The sequence below is a fragment of the Xyrauchen texanus genome, chromosome 47, assembly GCF_025860055.1.
Source record: "Xyrauchen texanus isolate HMW12.3.18 chromosome 47, RBS_HiC_50CHRs, whole genome shotgun sequence".
Classification (NCBI taxonomy): domain Eukaryota; kingdom Metazoa; phylum Chordata; class Actinopteri; order Cypriniformes; family Catostomidae; genus Xyrauchen; species Xyrauchen texanus.
The window spans coordinates 662,580-672,579 of NC_068322.1; the positions used below are offsets into that span (position 1 = coordinate 662,580).

Below are 10,000 nucleotides of genomic sequence, written 5' to 3' on the forward strand. Positions count from 1 at the left end.
ATTTCACTGTATTCACCGTCTGAAGTCTGCAGCGACACTCTCTGTATGAAACAGCGGAGAAACACAATGTCATGTGTAGAGCGAAGGAGGGCAGCACCGGGCTGGAACCGAGCATGGTCCCCAAACAGCCTGATGGGGGCGCATGAGGGATAAAGGTGGCCGGTGACGATAGTTCGAGAGAGAGTTTCAGTTTTTCATTAAACTATTATTTATATTGCCAAGCCGGTTCTCTGATGCACAATCACATGGTCCCCGATCACTCCGGCACACTCTCAGGCAGATGGCAGCCGCTCCTCCCCGGGCGGACCAGAGCAGACTGACCCCAAGTGGAGAGAAGCCCCTCCACATTCTCGGCGACTCGTGGGGACTCTCCTCCACCCCTGGCAGCGGCTCCATCGCGCCAGGCGGTCGGGGAGTCCAGTCCCCACTCACTTCGTGGACGTAGCCATTCTCCGTGTCCGGGTGGTCGGGCTACTCAGTCCCCCGGCGGATGGCAGTGTAGAGGAATCCGCAACGGGCATCCCTCCTCCTTCCCGAGTTTCGGCACCAATGTAAAGCGGGTTAAGGGAAAGGAGGCGGCGAGAACCCGCTTGACAATATAGATAATAGTTTAATTATAAACTGAACCAAAAACACAAACATAAACACACAGAGCAGCTGCCTGTAATTCTCTCTCTCTCTCGTGACCTGTCGTTACCGGCCGCCTTTATCCCGGGCGAGCCCCCATCAGGCTGATTGGGGACAGGGCATGTGCGGCTCCAGCCCGGCCCCGCCCTCCTTCACTCTACATCATGTTCAATCGTTGATATCTTTATAAAGACTCATTTTGGGATGTCGGAAGAGCACCTTGTATCCCGCGTCAGGAGTCAGAGCTTTATTCCAGTGTGTCGGCAGAGCTTTGAAGTTACTCGGAGCTCTTTTACTGAAACACAAAGAGAGAGTGTTTCATATACAGACATTTGTAGTGAGAAATCAACACAATCGTGTTTTCTTACGTCGTCTTGATGGTTTGTGCTTCAGCTGCCGACACGAATTTAGGACGACGTCTGACGAGCCTTTTGGTGCCGTAGCATTTGTTTGTCTGGATCATATCTGTAGAGCAACATTAGTAGATTTTCCTTCACTTTGTGTGATTGAATCATCTTTAACCCTTCAATGCACTTAGAGGGTCATATTGACCCGGTTTGAGAAAAGGCCAATGAGAAGTAGGCGAATTGGTGAGTTGAATTTGCATACCACTCCCCCCGACATATGGGTATAAAGGGGGGTCCTGGCTGTGGATTCAGTCAGGTTATTGCAATGAGGAGCTGAGACAAAGTCCCAGCTACTACAGCGGTGTAGTTCAGCTTGTGACAAGAGGGACACAATGTCTCATTCCCTCAATCAGGGAACTGAGGTTACGACAGTAACCGTGACGTTCCCCTTCTGTCACTCACTCGACATTGTGTCGATGAAGTGACACTAGGGGTCCCTTATACGAAACGCCACGTTGGCTGATCTGTGTTACGTGAACTGCCAATGCAGGTGTAGGCAAACTGCTGCGAGCATAGTAACAGATGCACTCAGACTGCATATAGCCTCCCCAGATGCCCCAAAACGTTGTGTGCTTCCCCATAACCCTAGAAAAAGGTGGGGATGGGGACGTTCACCAAGTATGGGAGCGAGCCGCACCAGCCGCGGCCTTTTCTCTATATATGTTTTTTACCTCTCTTCTTACAGAAGAATGGATTCGGCTGGGGCCTTTAATGATCATGAAATGTGCCGGGATGTGTTCTATTCTGTTCCCATTCTTTCAGGGGGAAAAGACCCTGCGGAGGCCACACCCTGGTGACCACCATTCAGTGACCACGTGAATGTCCGGGCTGCGAATATTCGGTGCCTGATGGCCAGGAGGACGGCGATTGTGAGCACCGAGCATGTAGCCCGAGGAGAGAGGAACCTGCTCTTTTTTTTGACAAAAAACATAAAAAAGATTTATCTCTCGGCCCTCCACCGGGGGATGGAGTGGTCTGAATACCAGCTCTGGCGTTCCTGCAGTCCTCTCTATCCTCGGGCGTCCCACTTGGGAGCCCATCTAGGGGTTTTAGCGGCTGTCGGAGAGGCTGGGGGTGTCACACTCCTGGGAGGGGCTCTACGCCGGGTGAAGTCCTGCTGGGCGAAGTCCTCGACGGTGTCGCCTAAGAGGCCGACCTGGGAGATGGGTGCATTCAGGAACCGTGCCTTGTCCGCTTCCCTCATCTCGACCAGGTTCAGCCATAGGTGGTGTTCCTGGACCACAAGTGTGGACATCGTCTGCCCGAGTGTGTGCGCTGTGACCTTAGTCACATGGAGGGCGAGGTCAGTTGCCGAGCGCAGCTCCTGTATCACACCGGGATCAGAACTACCCTTGTGGAGCTCTTTCAGCACTTTGGCCTAGTGGACCTAGAGAAGGGCCATAGCGTGCAGGGCGGAGGTGGAGTGACCAGTGGCACTGTACTCTTTCGTCGCCAGTGACATCGCCTTACAGGCTCGGGAAGGGTGTGCCGGACGATTCCGCCAGGTGGCGGTGCTCAGCGGGTACAGGTGCTGAAGTGGCTTTCTTCTGGAGGACAGAAACCACGACCGCAACGTTTCCATGGTCATGTCAATCTCGTTGTGAGAACATGAACCATCCACAAATGCTTTCTCAATGGCGATTGTGGCTGTCGAGAGTGGAGAGGTAACGGTCGCACCCAGAAAAGACACAGCAACGGAAGGTCATCTTCAAAAAGACGCGTCTTGAAAAAGACGTTCAACGTCAACGTGTCTAGAGAGAAATCACTTCTCGCAGCACTGTCGAAGTGCCCAGGGGTGTAATCTGCAGCTGGGGTGTATGTTGGTGTAACTCGCTATTTCGCCTATTTCTCATTGGCCTTTTCTCAAAGATCTGTAGGTGTCTCGGGCTCTCAAGAGTGACCCCTAGTGTCACTTCATCGACACAACGTGGAGTGAGTGACAGAAGGGGAACTAATCTTTCACTAATTGACAAATATCCAAACCAAACTTACATAAAACAAAAATCCACTTTTTCACCCCAATTTGGAATGCCCAATTCCCAAAGCACTCTAAGTCCTCGTGGTGGTAGCGTAGTGACTCGCCTCAATCCGGGTGGTGGAGGACAAATCTCAGTTGCCTCCGTGTCTGAGACCGTCAATTCACGTGACTTGTTGAGCACGTTACCGTGGAGATGTAGCGCGCGTGGAGGCTTCACGCTATTCTCCGTGGCATCCACGCACAACTCACCACACGCCCCACCGAGAGCGAGAACCACATTATGGCGACCACGAGGAGGTTACCCCATGTGACTCTACCTTCCCTAGCAACCGGGCCAATTTGGTTGCTTAGGAGACCTGACTGGAGTCACTCAGCACACCCTGAATTCAAACTCACTTCTCACACCTGGTCGCAATAATGTGGTTCTCGCTATCGGTGGGGCGCGTGGTGAGTTGTGCGTGGATGACGCGGAGAATAGCGTGACGCCTCCAGACATGCTATGTCTCCACGGTAATGCGGATAGACTTAGAAACATCTCAAACAAGAGTGGGGTCACCTGCACAGCTGAGTTGATACGTCTGTGATCCGGCTGTGAACTCCAGCACAGCACCGCTGTCCGTCTGATATTTCTGCTCAAGTTCCTCACTCGTGATGGATGACAACCTTTGACCCACTTCCTGATACAGAAAGAGAATACATACAGTACTGATCTGGGCCCCTAATATTAATGTATATGTTAATATAAACACTTACAGCTGTTGCATACTGGATCCAGTTTCCAAACTCGTTCTCCCAGTACCAGAGCCACTCAGTGGACAGAATGAAGGTGGGCTGAATCACTGATGGGACTGTAGACAACCGGCGCACACTCTCAAGTCCTCGGGTCATCGTATCGAAATAAATCGGGTTGATTCCAGAGCTTAGACAGAAACACTGGAGCTCATTTTATCAACAGATTAATTAATTATCAAGCTAAATTATACAGTGCAAAACTATATCACTTCAAATTCGACTAGGTGGAGGGTTGCATGAACAACTAGGCTAATTAGGCTGGTTTGGGGTTGTGGACATGTTTCTTAGGGGGCATTCTTGTGATCAAAAACAGCCAGTCTAGTAAAGAGAGACACAGACAGTAGGTGCAATTTATATTTACTAACAAATCTTAATATCAAGCATTTAAAGCCTTAGATCAAAAGAAGCATAAATTCGGGGGGTCTGGGTATCTCAGCGAGTATTGATGCTGACTATCACACCAGGAGTCATGAGTTTGAATCCAGGGTGTGCTGAGTGACTCCAGACAGGTCTCCTAAGCAAACAAATTGGCCTGGTTGCTAGGGTGGGTAGAATCACATGGGGTAACCAAATTGGGCCAGTTGCTAGGGAGGGTGGAGTCACATGGGGTAACCAAATTGGGCCAGTTGCTAGGGAGGATGGAGTCACATGGGGTAACCAAATTGGGCCAGTTGCTAGGGAGGGTAGAGTCACATGGGGTAACCAAATTGGGCTGGTTGCTAGGGAGGGTAGAGTCACATGGGGTAACCAAATTGGGCCGGTTGCTAGGAAGGGTAGAGTCACATGGGGTAACCAAATTGGCCCGGTTGCTAGGGAGGGTAGAGTCACATGGGGTAACCAAATTGGCCCGGTTGCTAGGGAGGGTAGAGTCACATGGGGTAACCAAATTGGCCGGTTGCTAGGGAGGGTAGAGTCACATGGGGTAACCAAATTGGCCTGGTTGCTAGGGAAGGTAGAGTCACATGGGGTAATCAAATTGGGCCAGTTGCTAGGGAGGGTAGAGTCACATGGGGTAACCAAACTGTCCCGGTTGCTAGGGAGGGTAGAGTCACATGGGGTAACCTCCTCGTGGTCGTGATTAGTGGTTCTCTCAATGGGGCGTGTGGTGAGTTGTGTGTGGATCGTGGAGAGTAGCATGAGTCTCCACATTCTGTGAGTCTCCGCGGTGTCATGCACAACGAGTCACGTGTTAAGATGCGCGGATTGACAGTCTCAGATTTGGAGGCAATTGAGACTCGTCCTCCGTCACCTCGAGTAACCGCGCCACCACGAGGACCTACTAAGTAGCGGGAATTGGGCTTTCCAAATTGAGGAGAAATGTGGATAAAAAAAAAGAAGCAGCATAAATTAAATCAACAACAAACAAACAAAATTCTGGAGTAAATTTTTCACCTGTATGTGTTTGCAGGATTGCAGTAATCTTTCTCGATTGCCTCATTGTCAGGAAGAGCTGTCCATTCAGATCCTTCTTTAAATTCCCATTTATACGGCACGCTGGAATGCTCTTTTCTACAGAAGTCTAGAAAACAAGAGTGCAGCCGGATTCAACGATGCAACCAAATGTTCAAGACAGAGAACAAGTATAATAGTTTAAGATTGTGCCTGTAAAGGGATTAATGGAAAGGAGGCGGCGAGAACCGTCTTGACAATATAAATAATTGTTTTAATATAAAACTTAACAAAAAGACAAACACACAAAGGTGTCGGACAGCTGTCCGTAAATCTCTCTCTTTCTGTCACATAATGCGTGTGGAGGCTTCACGCTATTCTCCGCGGCATCCACGCACAACTCACCACACGCCCCACTGAGAGCGAGAACCACATTCTAGCGACCACGAGGAGGTTACCCCATGTGACTCTACCCTCCCTAGCAACCGGCCAATTTGGTTACCCCATGTGACTCTACCTCCCTAGCAACCAGGCCAATTTGGTTACCCCATGTGACTCCACCCTCCCTAGCGACCGGCCCAATTTGGTTGCCCCATGTGACTCTACCTCCCTAGCAACCAGGCCAATTTAGTTACCCCATGTGACTCTACCTCCCTAGCAACCAGGCCAATTTGGTTACTCCATGTGACTCTACCCTCCCTAGCGACCAGCCCAATTTGGTTGCCCCATGTGACTCTACCTCCCTAGCAACCAGGCCAATTTAGTTACCCCATGTGACTCTACCTCCCTAGCAACCAGGCCAATTTGGTTACTCCATGTGACTCTACCCTCCCTAGCGACTGGCCCAATTTGGTTGCCCCATGTGACTCTACCTCCCTAGCAACCAGGCCAATTTAGTTACCCCATGTGACTCTACCCTTCCTAGCAACCAGGCCAATTTGGTTGCTAAGAAGACCTGCTCAGGCTCCACATGAGCTGATTTGTTTACATATCTATGGTGATTATGGTCCTGTCTAGATGGTCAGAAAACATATATACAACTACTGTATATGAATCATATGAGATCACAGTTCTGTTTGGGCTTTGATGAGCTCTTACCTCCGTGTATGCAGTGTCCTTTGATGTAGAACATGCAGATCTCTGTTTTCTCTGAGACAGACAGACATGTTAGGGTTAGTGTTTTTCCCAGTTCCATGCTCATATTTAACACAGTTGGACGTGCAATGGTGAGATATGTTACCTATAGATGTCTGGAAGGGCCGGCCTGCAGTAACGGTGCTCGAGGGCCTCCGGTTCTGTGTGTTCGGGCCTCTTCTGTTGTTCTGTCCAGCAGTGTTTGTGTATCTGGACTGATTCTTCAGGGCTTGAATATTTGAGTAGATCTCCTTAATGATGGCCATGAGTTCAGTGGGCACTCCTCTGTCCTGCAGGGTCTTCAGTGGATGAGGCTCATAGAAATCATGAGCTCGGGGACATTCACACGGCCCGCACAGATATTTCTCACAGATGTGAAGTCTCCTACAGTTCTCTCCGTCCTGACAGCGGCCGTACTGTCCCGTGCCGTTATTATAAGAATAACACACCTGACAGAAAGAGAAGCAAGACTCTTTAGGACAGCCATGTCATTTCTGCTTTTTAACAGCATTAATTATGATTCTGTTGCTGATTAGAATGAGTTGTGTTTGATTATCACTTAAGTTAAATGAGTTATCCAGCCATCCATAGAAACATACCGCTGGTAGGAGAGTGTGGTCAGACTGTAGTAACACTACACAGAGTTCTCTTGTGTCCAGTGTGTTCAGATTATGAGCAGATAGAACGGATGCATTCTGACCCAACATCACATCATGACTGAAACGACAGCCTCGCCTGTAGGGGGAATGGAACCGCTAAAGTAAAAACTGCTTTGTAAAACTACGTTTTAAACTAAAACAGATTAGTGATGATGTGGCCAAAGTAGGTCACAGGGTTTTTTTTTATTAACCACAAGATTACAGCCATTGCAAATGGGACTTATGATTAGATATCTGCTTTATGATATTTGAACCATGATCCATATTTCTAAATTAGCTTCAGTAGAAGTTGTGTTCAAATGTAAGATATTCAGGAAACCCTTTTACATACTTTTGCAAAGTCCAAGCACATGTGAAGAAATAACCAAAATAATCAGAATTGACAGAAATGATCCAGTGGACTCCAGATTGACTATATCAAAGCTTCTGAAAGCTGATTGGTCGATGGCGGCCATGTTTTTAAAGATATGCGACTGTGCTCATAGACCTTGATGGTACCTTGGACAAAGACAATGCGTGCCAAATTTCAAATCGTTCGGACCAACGGTTCCATGGTTAGAGCCATTTTTGTTTTTAACCATTGTAGCGCCACCAAGAGGCAGAGATGCGCAATATTTGTGTTTGTCCTCAGAATGACCTCATACATTAAGTATACCGACTTTGGTGATATCTGTTCATTTTGGGACTCCAGGTAATGTTTCTGCACTGGTTTGGTTCCAATCGGGCGAACGTCCAACGAAAAGTTAAAAAAAGTAATCGTTTAAAAAAATCTCAAGTATTTATTGAACAAACCAATGGTGTTGTTTAGAATGAGGAGGTTTACAGCATGGTCTGAATGACTTGTTTCTTTAAACAGCATTTTATCCAACAATTGACACGTATGTAAAACACAATAGCGCCTCTAGGAGCTCCAAGTTTAATTCCGATCGGCCTTGTTTAACCTTATATAAAAGCTGCTGAAATTTGATTGGTCGAAGGCGGCCATGTTTTTAAAGATATGCGATTGTGCTCATAGACCTTGATGGTACCTTGGACAAAGACAATGCGTGCCAAATTTCAAATCGTTCGGACCAACGGTTCCATGGTTAGAGCCATTTTTGTTTTTAACCATTGTAGCGCCACCAAGAGGCAGAGATGCGCAATATTTGTGTTTGTCCTCAGAATGACCTCATACATTAAGTATACCGACTTTGGTGATATCTGTTCATTTTGGGACTCCAGGTAATGTTTCTGCACTGGTTTGGTTCCAATCGGGCGAACGTCCAACGAAAAGTTAAAAAAGTAATCGTTTAAAAAAATCTCAAGTATTTATTGAACAAGCCAATGGTGTTGTTTAGAATGAGGAGGTTTACAGCATGGTCTGAATGACTTGTTTCTTTAAACAGCATTTTATCCAACAATTGACACGTATGTAAAACACAATAGCGCCTCTAGGAGCTCCAAGTTTAATTCCGATCGGCCTTGTTTAACCTTATATAAAAGCTGCTGAAATTTGATTGGTCGAAGGCGGCCATGTTTTTAAAGATATGCGACTGTGCTCATAGCCCTTGATGGCACCTTGGACAAAGACAGTGAATGCCAAATTTCAAATCAATCGGACCAACGGTTCCATAGTTAGAGCATTTAATATTTGTATTATTATAGCGCCACCAAGAGGCACCAAGAGGTTTGTTTTCTTCGTAATAGCGCCACCTAGTGTCTGAAGGATGTGTGTCTGTATGCCTGAGTAGTGGGGGGGATTTGGGACCATCCTGCCAAGTTTGGAATCTCTACGACTTACGGTCTCTGACGCCCAGACACATTTAGGGCAGAAATCGGAACAAATACAATAGGAAAGTTGGACCCCTAATTACGGTAGTAACTGTAGTCACAATGGGTTCAGCCACAGTTTAACACAGTGTAATGATCGGTAGAACATATCTACACTGCAGCAGATAAGTTCGGGAATACTATGTCAATGTTTGGACAGCACAAAATACACAGATGTGTTCAGGCCAAAGGTTTAAACCAAACGAATTGCAACACTAGCCGCCCGGTCGCCCCTACTTTATTTGCATTGACAGTAAACAGACTCACCATCCTGTAGCAAAGCGACATGAACCGAAAAGGTACAATTTGCACAGATGTATATTTTCGCAGCCCGGGCAGTTTTGGGCTCTGCACAGCCGAACTTTAGTTCTGATGATCACTTTCTTCTGTCCGTTCACTGACACAACAGCACAAGATTCACTCTTGTTGACCATTCTATCAATAACTTCATTAAAGGGACTGAATTTGGACAGCAAGTCATCATGATTCATTGATCCATTATGAGCACAAACTGTCTTAATAATCGACGCTTCGGTCATGTTGCTGGTGAATTAGTCCAGAGGAGTTCAGTTCAGTCCGGATGATTCATTGGGAAATAAAAGTGGACATGTGAGGAAAACGAAACTTTAAGAAGAAGGAGGGGCTTTACTTTGTAAACAGGATGTGTTACTATAATAAAAGTGAAATACCATTATCAGTGACTCTTTATCTACCAATTACAACCCCTGCGGTCCTTCCTGCCCCTGAACATATCTCAGTGGTCATGGCAACAGATGGGTGGGGGTTGTCAGGTAACAGCCGAGTGCCATGGCAATGTTGACGAGCAGAGAGAGAGGTTTACTGAACTCAGTCTGGAAGGTGTGGATGAGTTTGGCCATGTTGTCTGTGGTGTCGTAGAAGGACTGAGTTCCTGCTGCCCAGTCCAGATAGATGCCAATCCTCCGGGGATTAAGTGAGCAGTCAGCGAGCGGTCAGGGAGCTGTGTCTCCACCCCTCCGTGTATGGCTTTAAAAAGGGGAAAGGTCGGGATTTGTTATTGAGTCCTGGGCTACAAGCTGCAGAACTTCCCTTCCTGCTGTTGTCCTCATAGCTCATCCTGATAGTCACCCGGTGGCCGTACCACTCCACCTGGAAGAAATGAAGACCGCTCAACCCCTCACGACTCATGACTTGGTCTAGAACTTTAAACATATCGGGAGGGTCTG

The 10,000-nt window shown here is 47.5% G+C and overlaps 1 protein-coding gene and 1 pseudogene across 1 annotated transcript in view; both read right to left on the reverse strand.

The window, feature by feature from the left end:
• LOC127638947 (protein mono-ADP-ribosyltransferase PARP12-like) overlaps nucleotides 1–9,408 on the reverse strand; it is an 11,006-nt gene extending 1,598 nt beyond the window's left edge. The window contains exons 1-10 of the mRNA XM_052120726.1: nucleotides 9,063–9,408; nucleotides 6,927–7,062; nucleotides 6,434–6,776; nucleotides 6,292–6,342; nucleotides 5,197–5,323; nucleotides 3,766–3,931; nucleotides 3,569–3,689; nucleotides 996–1,092; nucleotides 847–922; nucleotides 1–41 (exon numbers count right to left, since the gene is read on the reverse strand). The exon at nucleotides 1–41 is cut by the window's left edge and continues 90 nt beyond it. Of these exons, the coding sequence (XP_051976686.1) occupies nucleotides 1–41; nucleotides 847–922; nucleotides 996–1,092; nucleotides 3,569–3,689; nucleotides 3,766–3,931; nucleotides 5,197–5,323; nucleotides 6,292–6,342; nucleotides 6,434–6,776; nucleotides 6,927–7,062; nucleotides 9,063–9,334 (1,430 nt within the window). The 5' untranslated portion in view covers nucleotides 9,335–9,408. The remainder of the gene's footprint in view (nucleotides 42–846; nucleotides 923–995; nucleotides 1,093–3,568; nucleotides 3,690–3,765; nucleotides 3,932–5,196; nucleotides 5,324–6,291; nucleotides 6,343–6,433; nucleotides 6,777–6,926; nucleotides 7,063–9,062) is intronic.
• LOC127638820 (glutamate receptor ionotropic, kainate 2-like) overlaps nucleotides 1–10,000 on the reverse strand; it is a 414,054-nt pseudogene that overhangs the window by 245,454 nt on the left and 158,600 nt on the right.